This window comes from Perna viridis, chromosome 3, assembly GCF_037379345.1.
Source record: "Perna viridis isolate PV_CMFRI_1.1 ecotype Kerala chromosome 3, ASM3737934v1, whole genome shotgun sequence".
Classification (NCBI taxonomy): Eukaryota; Metazoa; Mollusca; class Bivalvia; order Mytilida; family Mytilidae; genus Perna; species Perna viridis.
Genome location: NC_142447.1, coordinates 7,920,481 through 7,941,031, shown reverse-complemented (window position 1 = coordinate 7,941,031; position 20,551 = coordinate 7,920,481). Strand labels below are relative to the sequence as shown.

The following is a 20,551-nucleotide window of genomic DNA, read 5'->3' as shown; positions in this document are numbered from 1 at the left end:
TAAACATTCACAATGCCTCATCAGAGAAAAGACAAATTATGGTGTTCCACAAGGTTCGATTCTTGAGCCTCTGCTATTTGTATTATTCATCAATGACTTATCCCTAAAAGCTGTAAAACTGACTTATATGCAGATGATACTACTTTGCATATATCAGGGAGAAATATCAATGACTTGCAGAGAGAAATGCAAAATGAGTTATTTAATATAGAAAAGTGGTGCAAGATTAATAACATATATATTAATACAAACAAAACTAAACTTATGTTAATTGGGACAAGACAAAGATTGTTATCACAAACTTGTCAACCAGAACTGAAAATTCTATCTGAAATTATAAAAAAGTCATCATGTGAAACACTACTTGGTGTAAAAATTTACAATTGCCTGACATGGAGAGAACAAATAGACACAATTTGTAAAAAAATGTCTTCTAGAATTTATTTACTGGCAAAATTTAAGTACTTCCTTAGTATAAAAGCAAGGACAACTTTCTATAATGGTTATATACTACCTCTGATAGATTACTGTTGTGTTGTATGGGGTGGATATAGTAATGAGAATTTGAATAGAATATTAAAACTACAGAAGAGAGCAGCTAGATTGCTACTAGATTCTGACCATATGTCACCCTCTGCCCCATTATTCAGACAACTTGGTATTATGAACATTGACCATAGGATTAAAAATCATAAATATTTGCTTATGCATAAAATAGTTAAAGGTCTAGCTCCAAAAAATCTTATAGATAAGTGCAACTATGTTTGTACAAATCACACTTACTTAATCAGAAGTGAAAAAAACAAAATGTTTGTAGTCCCAAAACCCAAAATTGAACTTTACAGAAAATCTTTTGAATATTCTGGTTAAATTTTATGGAATGAATTAGCCAGTACATTATGTAATATTTCAAAGACAAATTGCTTTAAGCATAAAATCAAGCAGTATTTGAGTGACAAGTGATTTGTATATTAACCAATACAGCTGTGTCTATGTATCTTATAACAATAATACATATTTGTATTAGGTACTTTTGTTTTCTTGTTTTTTCGTTTTTTTTTCTTTCCTTGTACTATTTTGTCATGTTTATAAACAGACTTGTGTGTATATAATTTCTGACTCCATTTGTGTTGCATGAGGGCATCAGGGAAGATTAGTTCTCTTACACTGTGTTACCCTCTCAAAATACAGTTTATTATTATCATTATTATTATTATTACATACTTTATTTAATAGAATGGAATTTTCTTTCGCATGAAGAAATACAAATTTTTCATTCATCAATCTGTTTGAGTGAATTGAAGAACAGCCTCTTTTACTTCAGTACTTTATTAAATATAAAAATAAATCAATATAAAATTAATCAACATATAATTAACAATAACAAATATTGCACGATTATGGTTTCAGATATAAAAATATAAAATATAAAATCTATTATATTGTTGCCTATTTAGACAATAGAAAATAATCACCAACAATGTTCTTAAACTTACAATTTAAATAGACAATAATGAACATTTATATTGTAATCACTGGTGTAACAAGTTGACATTTATTGTTATTTTTTATGCACTTGATCCAAACTTTGTAAATTATAAACGGAATCAGTAGAGAAATATCAACCAAAAACCAAAGTCAATAGTCAATATTCTACTAGTCCATAAAAACTTATTATTGAGTGAGTTGAAAATTGCCATTTTACAAACTTTATGTCCATTTTTTGGTCATTTAATAAAACATACATTGATTTCAGAAAGACACTTGGTCAACTAGAGTGATAACAAAAAACTCTAAGAATGATGTCTCGGAAATGAAGAAAAAAGAAATACAGCTTCAAAAATATCTTATAAACTTTAAATTACAAATCAATATACACATGAACAAATGTTTTACAGCTCTAATGCCACAATGAAGGTTATTCAGAATGATATTGAAATAAATGGTATACTGACTCACCTACATGTCACAAGAAGACTCAAATTGCAAATATAAAATTCATTGATGACACCTCAAAATTTTCAAATACATGTACAATCAGTGGGTCATCCAAAGATTATGAAAAGGGGAGTTTCAGAAAAAATGGGTTCCAACCCTCAAAAATAAAATTAACTGATGACACCTCAAAATTTTCAAATACATGTACAATCAGTGGGTCATCCAAAGATTATGAAAAGGGGAGTTTCAGAAAAAATGGGTTCCAACCCTCAAAAATAAAATTAACTGATGACACCTCAAAATTTTCAAATACATGTACAATCAGTGGGTCATCCAGAGATTTTAAAAAGGGGAGTTTCAGAAAAAAAAAATGGGTTCCAACCCTCAAAACCCTCCCCCAGGATCCACCACTGACAATACATTTCTCCTGAACAAAAAGTCTAGAGATCATTTTTATAGTTCAATGCCAATGGTAATTATGTAGAAATAGCAGAAAGACTAAACCTCCATTCTCTAAAACTAAAAAAACTTATCTTTACAGATTTCAGCAATATATCATAATAGGTTTCTAAATCATTAGAGAATTCTTCCAAAAAATCTCTTTACTACACAAAATTCAACTGCTCCTCAAATCACCTCAAGATAATGAAATGTTTACATTATAAGTGCTTTGGGTATGCTAATGTAACAGGAGATATACTTTCACCAGAACTGTTCCGTAGCACAGCGGTTAGCATGGTTCTATGGTCAGTGATGAGGGATAAACTGACCAGCCCTATGTGCATCATCATTAATTCAAAGCATGCAACTGAACCTGGTATAACATTTGGGAAGCATCGACGTAAAAGGATACTGTAGAAGTTACTGGATAAAACTCCTGGACTAGCCAAAGGAACAGACACATTAATTGGGTTTTGTGGAGTAATGATACTTCCCTGAAAAAGAAAGAAGTGTTGTTAAACGAAAGCAATTACATATACATGTACCAAAGAAATTGTCCATGAAGAAGCATTTAAGCTAGTGTTCATGACTGAAAAAGCAAAACAAAAAACAAAAAATAAGAAAAACAATATATAAACAAGATAGCTATGCATCACCTTATGTCCCCCTCTGAGGCAGATAAAGTTAATAAAATATACCATATGGGTTTCTTTATTGACGGATATAAAATTTGGCAATTTTAATGCAAAAAGGTATATGAAAAAATTAGCGAATGCTTAATGCTGCATTGAGTCACAAAGCTGAGACTAAATATTTTGCAGAATTTATTTTGTTGGTTTTAGACAGACTGCTCAAATGTGCACCAAATTATCACTCTATATATATATCTCTATAAGGTAACTAGAGAAGAAGTTTTCTGTTAAACTGGAAAGAGTAAAATACTAAAATTTAGAAGTAATGGATAAATGATGCATGGTTTAGATTTAGACATTATACTGCAAGTTTCTGAAGAGTTGTGTCCATTAAGTCTCACACTATTGAAATACATGTATGCTGAAAACAGTCTAAATCCCACAACTCCAACAAAATTTGCAGAAAAAGAAAGACAGTGTAGACATCCATTATCAATTATTAGATTATTTAATAGTCTTTCAATGAGAGGGAGTTAAAAAAATATTTAATAATCTGTTTATTGCTGTTTTGCTGAATTGTAAAGTTTTAGTTTTCATCTATTTTCAGTTTCAGTCTTGACCTAAATATGTAAGTTTTATAAGCATTGCAAAATTTCCTTTCGGAACTATTTTTCAGCGAAGTGCTAGGTGATGTCACGTATGTTGTGCAGCTGTGATACACATTAAAAAAAAAAATTGATTAACTATGACGATAGCATTTAAAATTTGTTAAATAATTTTGGGATTTATTCATTCTAATCGGATAAGTTACTGTATTTAATCATTTTCCATTGTAGACTAGAAAATGTTGCCACAAATTAGCCATTATTTCATATGCAGTTAACAAACAGATTGTTATTTGGGTCATCAATATTCCTACGCTGTTGCTTGTATGTCATGCCAGGACATAGAAACTAGCAATAATTTTCATTCTCACTCGACTGGCGTGAGATTAAAAAGTATCGTATAGCAAGATCAAAGGGATTTTAAACAAAATAGCTATAATACAAAATATCATATCAAATACCAAAAAAATCCTTCACTTGCTTTCAGAAGAGTTGTTTATACAAGTTCTGCTATTGTTGAAACAGACTGAAAATAGTCCTGTAACTCCTGAACCAAAATAATGGTGTAGTATGCACATTTAATCTTCATACTAATACGCCACACCAAATACCAAAAGAATCTGGAAAGGGGTGTCCGAGGAGTTGCATCCACAAAACCTGACAGATGCCTATTGTTACCATGTCCCTCCATTGTTTCTCAGACGGGAACAATTAATGGAACTCAACCAAATATTTAGGCCATAAAAAAAAATTGTTTCCTTTTCAGGCACTTCTTCATTAAAAACAACACTGGAAGGAGGTATATTTTCATAGCCAGAAAAAAATGAACAATAGAAATGCTGTTTAGGGTTTGAATTTAGCAGGGCCCACTTGCCAATGGTCCCTTATATTTGATGTGGGCTACTAAAATTTGTACTAAAGTTGGAAAGAAAAATTAAGCCATGGGCTTCCTAGCCATAATTTTAAGTTAAAATCCTGCTGTTTTGTTTTTATCATTTCATTAATATGGAATTGAAATGGGTAATGAAGCACCCTAAAGAGGTGACTGAAGGACTGAAAACCAGAAAATTGTCAGTCAGCCACAGAAATGTATAAGTTTGTGTTTTGATGCTAAGATAAAAATGTATAATAATACTTCACCTGCATACATATTTTCTAAATAAAAGTCTGAAAATAAAAATATAACTAAGTACAATCATACAACTGAGTACACTTACAGTTGAGTCACCAAACCACAAGAAATATGAAAAATAGTAGTCACCATCTCTAACAGCTAAACATGTAATACCATTTCTTAATTTCAGGTGCATAAATTCCATCATCTTCCAAACCTATTAATAGAAAAGTTGGATATTAAATGTATGATCAATTCTTTTCATTGTAAATCTTACACAATCTAACTTCTACACCACATTTCACTTCAAGTTTACTTGCATATTGCCAGTGCATAGGGACAACTGTTTTGCTGTGTATAATACTGTTTTGGGGCCAGCTGCAACCTGGCTTGTGGTATAAGAGATTTCTTGTCATTCACTGAACATTCTGAAGACCCATGGATGGCCTTGAGCTGACCTTTTTCAACCTGTAGGGGTTGTTGTTTCTTTGACATATTCACCATACCCATTCTCGTTATATTCTACACAAATGAACATGTTGGCATAACAGATGAAAGTGAGATGAACATTAAATATCACATGCAGTACTTATATGCATTAATGGCTGATAGAAATAATTTTGATATTATTTCATATTATATATAGGTAACTAGATTTGTGAGTAAGCACGCTGAGTGCAAGATATACCCTGCCTGTAACATGTAAAACCATAAATTTGAAGTATGCACTTTCACAGAAAGCATGACTAATTATCTTGCTTAATACACATTGACATATGAATCTCAAGTTTTACATAGGCAGGAAATATTGCAACATGTTTTCATATGTTTCAAAACATGGAAACATAGGTTTAGGACCATTACCATCACTAAGGGCATATATATCTTTTTGCACATGTAAACTTATGAACTGTGCATTGCTCCAATCCAAGTGAAAATTTATGCCTTTAATAGTTGAAGTCATCTGGGAAACATTTGTTTTCAAATTTAATTTTTTATAAATAAATTAAAAAAGAAATTGTATGCTGCAATTTTTCCGGTGCACATGTATTTTTTATGTGATTTCTATATACCATTATTGACTACCCGGTATGTTACCAGAGGGCATAATGTAGAAATCAGAACAAATATCTAAATGGAATAAGATTCCATCAATCAACTTCATTCTTACCTTATCTTTAAGTAATCTTGTGGCATCCATTCCATTTATCTCCCCTGACATAATGTTAAAAGATGGTGCTGTAACCTGATTAGTCCTTCTATCTATGTAAACAAAGTGTATCAAACCTGGAAACTGCTGTATATATGTCATCATGTTAAGGAAAATATGGCCTTTATAAAGATTTCAGTATATTATGATGAAAGTTCTTCCCATACGACTGAATATTTTAAGAGATTGATTATACCCTGATCTGACATCTGAAAGTCTCAAAATTTTGACCTTTAAAAATCTGTCCTATTGCAATGACCTCCAAGAGTATGGCAAAAGGGAAAGACCTAGGTAGATTTTTGTATGCATGCATTATTGGTTAAAATATGGCAAACTTTCATCTGACTCCTTATCTGTAACTATTTAACAATAAAAAATATATGTATAAATAAATGAATAAGTGTAAATAATTAAGTAAAAATATCCTTGCCAGACTATCAAAATGTGCATATAAAGGATGATACATGTATCAACAAAATAATTGAACTAATAGTTACAAACTGGGAGGAGAGATATTTTTTAAGGTACAATGACTACCCAAACCTCCCACTGTCTTGACAGAATCCATGACAGAATCCAAGACAATTATAGCAATAGTTTTTTCAGTGTTTTAGGATATGATGTCATTGTTATATTTCTTTGTGCTTTAACTGAGAGATAATCCTTAAAATCTCTAAGTTTGATTCCAGCCCTTTCTCTGATCAGACTAACAGCTTTCTCCATTTGTATTGAAACTCCTCTCGGTAGTAGATACAAAAACACAAACAGGTCCTTCATCTTCTTTAACAGAAATGCTAGTGACCTTTCAATGCTGAAAAAAAAGAGTACAAAATATTCATACTTTTAAAAAGTGTGGAATTCTACTTTTCGTTGATAACTAAGTTTTGTGGTTTTTTGTGGGTCATTTCAACTAAAAAATCAAATAGCCAATGAAGTTTTGAATTTTCAATGAAAATTTAAAATCTATGAATTCAAAATCTAACATGCTAACAAAATTGTTACTAGACACAAAAATTCATACCCATAAATAGAACAAATGGCTATGATATCAGACAGCACAAAAGTTAAAACCCATGATTGATGTATGTTTATGACATTAGGACCCATAATCGATAGAAGTTTATGACATTAGGCCTTTGATACTCTCAATTCAAATTTTTGGGATTCAATAAGCAAAGCTCAGAAAGGATAAAAAAAAAGAAAGAAACAATGAAAAATACCCAGCTGTGCTTAAGTACATGGTATATCTGTTTGGTTCAAAATGCATCCATCATAACTATAACATACAGTTCCACATGTTATTGTGCTAGGTATATCCCCACTGGTTCCACATGTTGTTGTGCTAGGTATATCCCCAGTGGTTCCACATGTTATTGTGCTAGGTATATCCCCACTGGTTCCACATGTTATTGTGCTAGGTATATCCCCAGTGGTTCCACATGTTATCATACTAGGTATATCCCCACTGGTTCCACATGTTATCGTACTAGGTATATCCCCAGTGGTTCCACATGTTATTGTACTAGGTATATCCCCACTGGTTCCACATGTTATTGTGCTAGGTATATCCCCACTGGTTCCACATGTTGTTGTGCTAGGTATATCCCCACTGGTTCCACATGTTGTTGTGCTAGGTATATCCCCAGTGGTTCCACATGTTTGGTTCAACATGCATCCATCATAACTATAACATACAGTTCCACATGTTATTGTGCTAGGTATATCCCCACTGGTTCCACATGTTGTTGTGCTAGGTATATCCCCAGTGGTTCCACATGTTATTGTGCTAGGTATATCCCCAGTGGTTCCACATGTTATTGTGCTAGGTATATCCCCACTGGTTCCACATGTTATTGTGCTAGGTATATCCCCACTGGTTCCACATGTTATTGTGCTAGGTATATCCCCACTGGTTCCATATACCGGTAATGAACAATAGCAAAGTAACATGAAACAGGAAGTTGATATCTGACAGCAACCAAAATAGCTAACAACAAATGCCCCATCTATATAAAGCCCCTTACCAAATCAAAAATCAATCTATCCAATGGGAAGCTGTAATAAAATTCAGACAGACAAGGCGATACCACACACTCCTTAAAGAGGGGTATAAAAAGAGACTGTAGAATGTCTAGTTTAAACAAGATTAAGGTTTACTAAGGGTTTGGTTCAGACAGGTACACTGTATCAAACTATACAAACTTTGGAGGAATGTCTGTGTCTCTTGGTTTATCCAGAAAGTTGAGAAGTAATGACTTAAAATCTGGATCATCCCATTTCTTCAGAACATCACTGAAAATGGCAGCAATACTTCCCTGAAACAAACATAACAGGTGGAACAAATGGCAGCAATGCTTCCCTGAAACAAACGTAACAGGTAGAACAAATGGCAGCAATGCTTCCCTGAAACAAACGTAACAGGTGGAACAAATGGCAGCAATGCTTCCCTGTAACAAATGTAACAGATGAACAAATGGCAGCAATTTTTCCCTGAAACAAACATAACAGGTGGAACAAATGGCAGCAATTCTTCCCTGAAACAAACATAACAGGTGGAACAAATGACAGCAATGCTTCCCTGAAACAAACGAAACAGGTGGAACAAATGGCAGCAATGCTTCCCTAAAACCAAGTAATAGGTGGGGCAAATTTCTTGTTGACATATTATCCTGCTATGTTCTAAAAACTTTCTCAGCTAGAAAATTGAATTTTGATGATAGAAAATAACCGTTATACCTAATTCAACACACAATCTTTATATACAATTGAAATCAGCTGTGATGCATCAAGACCAAGAACTGGTAGAGAGCATTTTGCAACTGAGTGTTTCTTTAAAGCTTTTATCTGAGTACACAAAGCTTTCATCTTTATTGTGATACATAAACTAGATTGTAATCTAAAAAATTTAAAATTTGCACTTTCTATGACCCCTCTGAATTCACCATGGGAACATATTTCAATCTATTACCTATCTTAACAGGGTACCAATATTAGTGGTGTTTGAATTTTGATAAATTCAAATACCCATTGAAACGTTAGATTTCATTTTAAAACTTAATATTCCTAATAAAACCCAGGAGTTCAAAATTATATAAACTAATATATTTTGAAAATCAAAATGAATTAATTTTCACCGTGTACTTAAATTATAGCCACTTCTGCGGGGTACAGAAAAAAACGAAAAATAGTACCTTTGAAAATGATTTATCACACTTTTAACACTAATTATGTTTTGAAACCCTGAAAATTTATACTGTGAATATATTCACTTGACATAATCTACAAAAACAAACAACTACAAAAATCAATATGTCTACACCATTTGATACCTAAGAAAATTGACATATTTACCTACATATACCTTGGACCACCACAATATCTTTGCTCATTTGACATATGTAGCTACATATACCTTGGACCACCACAATACCTTTGCTCGTTTGACATATGTACCCACAAATACCTTCATTGGACCACCACAATACCTTTGCTCTTTTGACATATGTACCTACAAATACCTTAAGTGGACCATCACAATACCTTTGCTCGTTTAAGTGGAACAGCCAGCTTGTTGATAAGTGAGTTAATCGTATCATACATATTTTGTCCCTGAGCCCATGGACCTAATCCAATTCTACCAAGCACCAACTGCTTCAACAGGAATAAAATCTGGCACAAGGTGTTGGCAACTCTTGCCCTTGGCATCTGCAAAAATTATAAGAATATTTTTCTTACGTTGGCATTACAAAAAATAAATATTTTTCTTATGAAATAGATAGACACTTTAATTATATTGACTTTTTTTAACTGCACAATTTTAAGCATGCAGTATTGTTATGTATACTACTACTGGTTCTTTACACTAAAAAATGGTCAAGTCCCTTTTACTTTATTTTCCAAAAACATTTTAAACTGAAATAAACAATCTAGACTTTAACGGACTTGAGTCAAAATGGTCATTAAATGTTTAAAGTAGGTACAAACAAATGGGATAAGTAGAGTAGCAGAAAACAGACATATTGTTCTTTTTGCCTTATCAACTTTACATTCATCAGTGGAAAAACTATATCATACATTTTTACTGTGTCCATACCTCACTGACAAGAATTAGTGTTATACCAGGAAAAACTTGTATACAATGTAGTTGGTGTGGACAATGGGTACATAGCTCGTTTTGTAGAAACACAGTATGACTCTGATAGAATGGTATTGTCTTAACTTCTTCTGGAATTGGTGGTGTTTCAGTCTTTGTTCCAAGCTCAGGTGGTGTTGCTCTTATAACTTCTGCATTAGATACCAAAATGTTATAAATTAGCATTCTATATAAATTTATGCAGCTATACATTTTAAGGAGTTCAACATAACATTTCATCTAAAAAAGAACATAGGAGCATATTTTTCTTGATTCACAATTGTACATTCAAAGAAAAGTAGAAAAAAAAAACACTAAACAATCAAGAAGAATTTCATAGGTAACATTGTCCATAACACATTAGCTGTGCATAAACTTCACTACCTAATTTTTTTCAAAACACATTGCTCCTAGTGCATTTAAACAGAGTAATTAAAAATCCTATGGCAGATATTCCATGCATTTCAGGACAAGAACATCTGACCAATCAAACAGACCCTGCTTTGTACTAGTCAGACATGTTGAGCCAATCATACACTCAGCTTTGTGCTACACTGTAGTCCAACTCATTATGTTGGATCTTCACTGTGCTGGCTCACAGAAGGAAAAGCACACAGGTAGGTATGTCACTCACTTGAACATATTATTCTGACTCCAAGCAAAACAGTTGTCACTCTGTCCCTGAAGAAGGTAGAACTAGGAGAAGGGACATAAATTAGTGATATGTTTGTATCATATTCAATTTCACCAAAGCCAATCAAGCATTCAGTTGATACAGAAGGAAATCAATCTAAGTTATTCTGATGCTAACATGAGATTGATGTTAAATATATTACACAAACGTTTCAATGATTTGTTAAGAGTTATGTCACTTACCCTAGATCTACCTCTCTAAATGCAGTATGCTTTGGCGAGAGGAAGCAACTATCAATTTAAAAGTTTTTGGTGAGACTCAGCAGGGATCAAACCCACTACATTTCACACTTAAGGCAAGCATACTACCATAGACCACTATGGCTCGATAGTACAGTGATATCATATACCCACCACATGTAGGTTCCACCCAGCTCTGACTTCTGGCTCTACCACTACCAATAATCTGCTTTGAAACACCAGCAACACCACCAGTTTGGTCACCATCAAATGTCCTGCTTCTTTGTCTACCTACTGTAGATGACACATTAGCTGCTCTGTTTAACATCTGAAGAAATTTCAAAACTTTTAATCAATTAACTGTAATGTAAGTAGATAAACACTCTTCAATGGAATTTGCAAACAGTTTGTATTATAAAAGCAAGTCATTCAAGTTAGAATCCTTTGACTTCAGTTGTTGTTCAATCTATGTCTCAGGATGAATAAGATGTGCTATTAATAATAAGTCTGTTTTATGACATGGGAGCAACTCTACAATGTCTTGAACTCACTTGTAGAGAATAAAGTGTCAGTCTGTGTAAAAATCAGGCAGTGGGTGAAACATGATGTGAAAAAAAACACTATTTTTACATTGTAATTTGACCATTTACACCATCAGAATCAGGAAATAAAGATAAGATTCTCCATATTATTTTGGTAAACTGTGTTATAATTTCATTGAAATGCACCGGAAATCAACAATTCAAAGGCAGATAACTCAAAAACCTCATTTTTTCTAAATTTTATTGAAAAATTTCTAAACATATTCAGTAATGAAGAGAATAAATATTTGTCCTTTCAAATAGAAATTTACCATAAACTTTGAGTGAAATTGTATTTTCAGATCAGTAGGTTCTTTCAAAGACACTTATATGATATTTTTGAAAGTCAATATATATTGAAACAGGGAGTATATTTTTCAAAACCCAAGACAAAAAGTAATTTCTTACAAATTCAAATATTATCAAAATGTACAGTGCACTTAATGTCTGTTGTAGTACTTTAAAAAGTTCTTTGATCTGATGATCCTTCCTGTAAGGTCATAACATCATCCCATTTACTCACCTCAGGTGTAGGAGTTCTTGAAGGTGCATTTGAAATGTGATATGAAGGCTTGGCATCTGTAATGGACATCTCTGGATAAGGAACATCTACAAGAGATGAATCAAACTTAATTTATTTTAGCTCCAAATAAAACTTTTTAAATTACTTTTAACAGAAATCATTGAGAAGGAATCCATCTCTTTGGGCCCCACTGCGGCAATAAAGCATATCTATGAGTGGATGTAGGTAATATACACACATGCCAAACATCCAAAGCTCACTTTGAAAGACAAAAAAGTTACAGCCTGGGCAAGAGTTTGTCAACCAAAAAACAGGAATTTGACCTTAAAGTCAAATTTCAAAGTCATGGACCACTACCAATGGTACAAGACACGTTGCATTAAGGTGATCTAACCACATGCCAAATATCAAAAGCCAACATCAAAAGAAAAAAACGGTAAAATCCTGATTTGAAAAAAGGAATTCCGTTAAAAATTGGAAAAAAAAATCATCCCTGTAGACAAAGAGCTTTCATAGTTTTACCAAAATAGTCCTAAAACCCATACCTGAATCGGATCCTTTGTCAGGTATTGGTGATTCTACTGCACTGGCATACTGCAACATATAAAACTAATTCGAGACATTGCAGCAACAAGTTAATGCAAAAAATATTCTTAGATTAGCCAGTTAGAAATTTTTTTATTTTTTTTTCAACCTTTTTAAAGTACATAATTTAACTCTTAACCTCTACATTTCTACATTTTATTTCTTTTGAAATCTTCTAGTAAATTTTAATCCTGCATTGTTTATTATCACATGATTTATTGCTTTGTGATATCAAGTTCAAGATCAAATTCAAAAATTTTAACAAATATTTTATGAATGAAGTATGTTTTTGGTGGTCTTTTGTTGTCTTAATCTAATTTTGTCCATTCAGATGTTTGTCCACTCTTTCCAAGTTGTCTGCTGCATTTGCAGCATGATACATGTACTTGGTTAAAAATGAATGATGTCGCCCTAATATCATTGTTGGTCATTAATGTCTTTCATGTTGTTATTTGACATTTAAGTTTATTTTCAAGGAGTATCACCGTTTTGATACCATGAATTTTATTACTTTTGTTGTCAGGGCATTTTAGAGCTTATTTGAAGGTGTGTTTACACTTATTGAAGACCTTTTGATGATCTCTATTAGTATTTACTATTTTTACAAGGGTTACACAATGGTGCATTTTTTGGGTTTCACCATATCTGTTCCTTTTCCTATTAACCTTATTCATAAACATGTAAAATACATGACATGCAGTTCATATGATATTCAAGTAAAAATCGTAATTTCACATAAATTTCACAAGAAGGCTATATTCACATGAAATTCATGTGACCTCTGTAACAGACCCTATTTAAAATCATGCAAAGTTCATATGACAATCATGTAACTATATGTTTTGCAAATTAACCTTATCTTCATCTTCCTCCATATCATCAGGAGCACTCTCATACTTGTCTGAGGTAGGACTCCGATGATACTCTGTCTTAAAAGGCTGTGATGAGACCGGGTCCGTCTTCCTGTAGGAACATGAGAACAGATCTTCAAGTTTCTCATCCGTCGGAAATAAATGCTTTATAAGAAGTATGATTGCCAATGTATCTGAAGATCTCAGCTCTGGTGCATTTCTTCTGTAAAACAAGGAAAAAATCATGACTCTGATGGAGTTTTTAGTCAACTAAAATTCATATTTTTAAAAATTATACGGCACATACATGTACATCATACAGATGACCTCTTCAGAATTTACAGGTTTTCCCTATAAATAAAGCTTTCACAATCATAAATGCTGACATCTGATTGGCTGATCAGAAAGGTCATCTGAACAGAAGGTAGAATGGAGTGTTGTTAGATCCAACATACATGTAGAGTGACTGAATGGGAAAATGAGTACAGGTAGGTCTATTTTAGATTAATTAGTACCTTTTTGATAGTCTAAAGCATCATATAAAAGTTTGAAAAAAGCCCATGTTCTTTCATGTTTATCCAAAAAACAAAATTGTAATGGGCTGACAAACAGACAAATGAATAGGAATAACAGAGAGACATAGGGATCACTATTTATCATGATTCAATAATTGAAGGTGAAAAGGGTTCAGTAGCCATCATCAACAGATTCGATTAGTCATAAATCTCTTATTTTAATTAAAAGTTTCAAATCGAACTAGAATGTGAGCAAAGCACACTAAATAATACCCCCTAGAAACCACATGTCCAAAAAACACTAAATAATACCCCCTAGAAACCACATGTCCAAAAAACACTAAATAATACCCCCCTAGAAACCACATATTCAAAGCACACTAAATAATACCCCCTAGAAACTACATCCAAAAAACACTAAATAATACCCCCTAGAAACCACATGTCCAAAAAACACTAAATAATACCCCCTAGAAACCACATGTTCAAACCACACTAAATAATACCCCCCTAGAAACAACATGTCAAAAAAACACTAAATAATACACCCCTAGAAACAACATGTTCAAAGCACACTAAATAATACCCCCCTACAAACCACATGTTCAAAGCACACTAAATAATATCCCCCTAGAAACCTCATGTTCAAAGCACACTAAATAATACCCCCTAGAAACCACATGTTCAAAATATGCAAAACAAACTGGTGAAGTAGGCGCTGATGTTACCAGAGTCTAAAATTATTTTCAACAATATTACAAATGTTTATAAAGTTTCCATCAAAATATCAAGTTACTGTGAAAAATTGCTGTAGAGTAAACTGTTATGAAAAAGGAGTGAATGGACAAATGTACAGGCAGGTGGAAGAAGGACATCATGTTTCCTACATATCCCCCAATGTTAAAGTTGGGGGATATAGAACCTCTATGAACTACAGCACTTACCCTGAATATAAAGTCAACAATTTACTGTTAACAAATAACAAGCCATGATATGTATTTTTCTCTCCAGCATTTTGAAGTCTGTTTACAGCATGGTCTAAAACATCTACACATCTTTCATTTACAATCATATTAATCTGTACTCTTTCTATTGCCTGAAATATACAACCTGAAAATACAACATGTGCTATACATCTGAAATATGAAACTTGGTTTGTTTATAGAAATCTATACATCATTTGACTTCCTATTTTGATAGTTTTGGTTTTGAAATAAAAAAAAAAAATTTTAGAATTAAAATCTTCCTATATATTTGATTCTAATGCTGCTGATGAGAGATTACTCCTTGAATCACATGTAAAACAAATCGAAATTTGCAATATATATGATTAGGATTTGTGTATTGAATATCGTACACAATGTTCTAAATTTTTTAATTTACAAATCTGGTAGTTTTCTTCAAATGTTAAAATATTAAACAGAATCTCTAAATGATTTATTTGCTATCTTCAAATTTTCAATTACAAGAATCTTGTCTGACATAGTCCTAAATGATTAAAGACAAAGCACAGAAGAAAAATTTGAATATAAACCAGTTAGAAGCCTGAAGTCAACACACTTACCACTAATAAAAACAAACAAAACTCTTAACTTGGATTATCTCTCTTTGCAGTCATCATACATTTAGCATCTTCCTTCACAAACATCTATACATATGATGTTGAATCTTCCTATGAAGTTTTATCAAATACTTCAAAAGAGGAGGAGTTGAGAAAACAAAATACAAGATGTTCTACACACTAAGATTACCCCCACTCAATCATTTCTGTTAAACCTGGAAAGGGGAGATACTGTACAAGTCATTATATACTATATCCAAGTATTCCCTCCAATGGAAGCTAGGAAATCTTTTATTTTCCATTATGCATCAATTAAAAAATTACAAAGTTCCTGGCAACCAGGAAGTAGATAAGCTAAGGACCTGGAAAGGGTACACAGGGAACAAGTCATCACACAAAAGCAATATACCAAATATCTACCAGTAAGAATTCCCTACGTAGAAACTTACAAATCTGTTATAGAAATACCAGTAGCTCTACTCTAATAAGTAGGGGTATAATATATGGACAGATGACCCACCAGGAATTAATTCAGACAAACAAGGTGTTTCTTATTTACCTCCTAACTTTGTGAGGTATATAAAAGGCAATATGAATTTTATGAGTTTTATAGAAGCTCCTTATGTGGTGAATTAAAGATATGGAGACAATGCCTATGAGACAATGACCCCCAAAAACAAATCCTGAACAAAATAATACCTCTACAAGAAAGGCATGTTCCTCTAATGACAGTGTATTCCATGTGTTCATTATACCTTTTAGTAAGTACCAGCGATTTTGTTTATCACTGAACTTGCTGTGACCAATCCTAGAAATAAAAAAAATTGTATATTATAATATTGCTACATTTTTCGACCAACAGAAAGCACTGACTTGGCTGAAATGTACACCTAGACGTTTCATACAGTGATGCTCTAATTGTTAGCGTAGTCCTTACCTATGCATATGATTTGCATATTAGACATCTAGTGGCAGCTTGTCCACTGCAGGTCTTCAGTACAATTTATAAATAAGATTTGTTTAATATTTTCAAATATCACACAAACTGTCTGTTCATTGGTGCAAAATTTTAATTAACATACTTATTAAAATACAGATCTATGAATTGTCAGGACTTGAAATTTAACTTAAAAAGTGACCATACTCATCAGTAACCGGCCCAAAAAGAAATTCCACCATTCTGACAAATACACAAGTCTTTCTGGTTAAGTAGTCCTCACTTTCTGTATTGTCCCCATTTATAGCAACAATCAGCAAATCTTCAATCTAAATAATTAAAATAACATAGTTACCTTACCTGCTGTATTCATACCACAAAACATGAACATGACAAAAGACACTTAACAGGTCAGGGCCCTAAGATTCCAAATTTCCTGTATTCCACAGCAATTTAAATTTAGACAAGGAAGTTACATGCATATTGGAAATTGGCAAGTTGTTTTTTATTGCAGGAAAATGGAATTTCTCACCAAACAATCCAATAAAAAGCTGAAAATTTTCAAAATTCTATTAGTACATGCAGGTGTTTCAGAAGAGGGCAAAATAGAAAAATGCAATTCTTTTCACATAAAATCTGTATATTTAAACAATCATTCTCCAAAAATTGTCTTCCTTTTTTTCTCATGCCCCTTCCAATATGAAATCTAGAATCGGCCCCTGATTTACAGAGCAGTAAACACCAGACATAAAAGTCACGATTTATAGCACCTGGTAATTTTGTTTTAGTTAATGATTGAAACCAATCAACCTCTGTCTAAATTATGTTTTTTACTATATTTGACAAAACAAATTTGGCATTTAATAGGAACAGAGGACAAGCTATGCCCCATATATTTATGTTCGGGGCCTAAATGGCTCATAATATTTTTCTTGAAATGACATAAGTTCATGTACAAAAATTCATTTTTGGAAGTGATTGTTTGAACAGATCTTCAAAGCAGGCATTTAGGGAGTCTTGAGTATTTCCACTGGTCCACAAAGTCATTGATTGAGTAATTGTCCCATCCTTCATAAGTAAAGGCTAAAATAATATTAAAAAAGTTAAACTTACATGCTGGAAAACAAATACAAATCCATTTTCACAGGTGATCGACTTGCATGGGTTTTTTCTTTGATCAATCATAAACCATTGTGACATAAAAATTGGTGAAAATAATTGCATGACAACATTGACTTCTAGCGTGTTGGACTCATCTTCATTTAACTGAAAATAAAAGTAAACATTATTCTATTACTGGTTCACTAAAGTCATAAAGAAACAAAGTAAGGTTCACATTTGTGGTCAATATACATAGTAAATTCCTACCTGTAATCATTATTTGCAGTCAGTGATTTTTCAACTTTTATTTCAAGGAGCCCTTTTAATTTGGGAAATATATTGAAAAATAAAACAAACTGGTAAAATTGTAAGACAATGATATTTGATCATAATTCATCATAAAGCTGGTTACATGAGTCCCTAAATTGACATCTTTCTTAACAAAAAATGAGAAGTGCGGGAAAGTGAATTAAGGATTTTTTTTAGGTAAAAATAGAATTTGTTCATCTTATTTGGTGAGTTCTCAGGATCTTGGGTATGATAGGGAAAAATTTGGGAAGAAAATTATCATGTTTTTGATGTTGAAAAAAAAAAACATTTTTGGACTCTAATCTTCTAAAGAAAAATCACTGGCAGCAATAATCTATTAGTGGTTGGAAAATAATTTATCATATTTAGGATAATTTTAGCAATTTTGTGAAGAAACCTTCATTCAGGGAAACAGCCTTCAGCTAAAACACCTCTGGTACTGAGTATATATAGTGTAGATAAAACACTTAACAAACCAGTCAATCATGGTATTAAAAGTTCCTGATCTTATTCACATTCAACAAAAACTGTCATTGTTATGATAGCAATGCTTTAAACTGTGCAATTATATTTTTTTTTAATTTTGGGGAGAACAAAAAAATTGAATCATACAAATCATTTGATTGTACACTTTAATTTCTTTTGAAATATTACAAAGATTACACTGAACTTACCTTTATAATTTATGAGGTATATGTGCATGTGTAGGTTTTCCCAAGAACAAAGTACTATTATTCTTATTTAAGTTCAAATAACATCAGCAAGATAGGCATCACAATGCAAGAAGTTTTAATGTGCAAAAATGTTTTGTTTTTCCAGTTTTTGAGAGGACGGGATCAGAATGCATACAGACCATTTGCAGTTTATGGATTCAGACAATTTCAGTGCCCAGTAGGCAAACAACTTAGGAAAAGGCTTCAGACACTGGATCCTTAACATCCAGGAAACAAGATCAAAACATATAAAGAGTGTAGTTAGCAACATGTATGTTGTAATGGAAACCTTGAAACTGTCATATGCATTCAGATTAATTTAAAGTTTACAATTATTAAGGATATACCTCGTTTATCAAACCTTGTTCGAAAGCTTGTTTATTCACATGTCTGGCAAATTCTTCATCATTGTCCATAAAATAAATGTCATTAATTCTATTTGCTACCAAAAAACCCTTCATTTTATCTTCGGATGCAAGAGGTCAGTAGCCGAATTTTTATCTTCAATGTCCATTCGGTGCTTAGGGACAGTGGCGGCCTTTCTAGTTATAGACAAGAGTCAGTAAACGACAAGTAGAATATCTTTTATAGGATTACAGTGTAAATCCCATATTGCTGATATAAATCGGTATTTTTATGCAATGGCCAGTTGAAGAGAAACTCCAGATATGGGATTGTTTTCTACGTTTATTGATTGAAAGTCCAGACACAGACTTTCTGTAAGGTGTGGTTGTTGTCTCTTTACAAATAGCCCATTGCATGTATAATATGGAGAACAATGTTTTATATTTCAAAATTACGGGCCGTCAAGTTTTTTTCTCATTTTTTTTTTATATTCAAGAACTAAATCAAACTACATGAAATTATGTAACCATTTTTTTTCTTTTTCTTCGCAAATGGTACCCAGGTAACTTGCTGTCTCAAAGGCCATGCAGGTTAAACCATTTTCTGATGTTGAAAATCATAGACAGTTATGAAAATAGTAAAAGCACACTTTTGGTTCATCGTCGGAAATATTATCGAATATCAAAAATAATCGGAAAGGGTATTTATTCGATTATAATTAAACAGTAAATGATTTCAGAATTTTGAAGTTTAAGTTCCATCATTCATAACGTAAACGCTCTATTGTTTAAGTTAACATAACATTCAAATCAGCTGTTTTCACAATGCGTTAAGTTGAAGCATACTGCGTACATGTGCATACACATATATTAAACATTCTTCTGTTTTTTTTGGTTTTTTTGGTTTGTTTGTTTGTTTGTTTGTTTTTTTTTTTTTGTTAACCTCGCATACTATACTACGTAGACAGTAATAATCTTTGGAAGAAATGTTTCAATACACTGAAAACAGAAACATCTGAAAATAATAGTGAAGAAGGGGCGCATCATCATTATTCTGATTATTTCGATTAATAAATTATCAAATTCATAATTGATTAGTAGCATCGGATGCCTATTTCGATTACTTTAATGGGTTAAACGATTGATTGAAACATCACTAATCCTAATCATTTCGAATTCGAAACCTAATTTGAAAAAAAAAACTTTTTTATTGATGTTACAGCTAAGTAACAAACGAAATCGATCTACGGTGGTTATAATTGATTGAATTGCATGACAGCATGGGAATTATTCTAAATTTTTTCCTGGTGTCTAATTGTCAAAATTACTTATCAAATAAGGTTAGTTACTGTACATTAATCAGATCCATAATCAAGTCAAGTCCAAAATAAAACGGACAAAATAGATATTACGTCACTGGAATAGCTGGTACCACAATTGCCCTCACTTGGTACAGGCATTTCAAACGAAAATATGGGTTAAATCTAGGTTTTACAGCGCGCCAAACCGTCCTCTTCCATTCAATGGCGTAGCACCATTAAAGCAGTGTAAGCATGTGCTTACAAATTATTATTTTATTTTTTTTT

The 20,551-nt window shown here is 32.4% G+C and overlaps 1 protein-coding gene across 1 annotated transcript; it reads right to left on the bottom strand.

The window, feature by feature from the left end:
* Positions 1 to 223: 223 nt before the first annotated feature.
* LOC148620867 (BLOC-3 complex member HPS1-like) lies at positions 224 to 19,156 on the bottom strand. Its single transcript, XM_088574705.1, has 16 exons — positions 18,969 to 19,156; positions 17,612 to 17,764; positions 16,706 to 16,827; positions 16,261 to 16,369; positions 14,945 to 15,096; positions 13,489 to 13,708; positions 12,595 to 12,643; positions 12,050 to 12,135; positions 11,120 to 11,273; positions 10,034 to 10,224; positions 9,481 to 9,645; positions 8,143 to 8,255; positions 6,561 to 6,751; positions 5,902 to 6,038; positions 4,834 to 4,947; positions 224 to 2,873 (listed from the first exon to the last, which is right to left on the bottom strand). The coding sequence occupies exons 1-16, from the start codon at positions 19,080 to 19,082 to the stop codon at positions 2,598 to 2,600; spliced, it is 2,346 nt and encodes a 781-aa protein (XP_088430831.1). The 5' UTR covers positions 19,083 to 19,156; the 3' UTR covers positions 224 to 2,597.
* Positions 19,157 to 20,551: the final 1,395 nt, after the last annotated feature.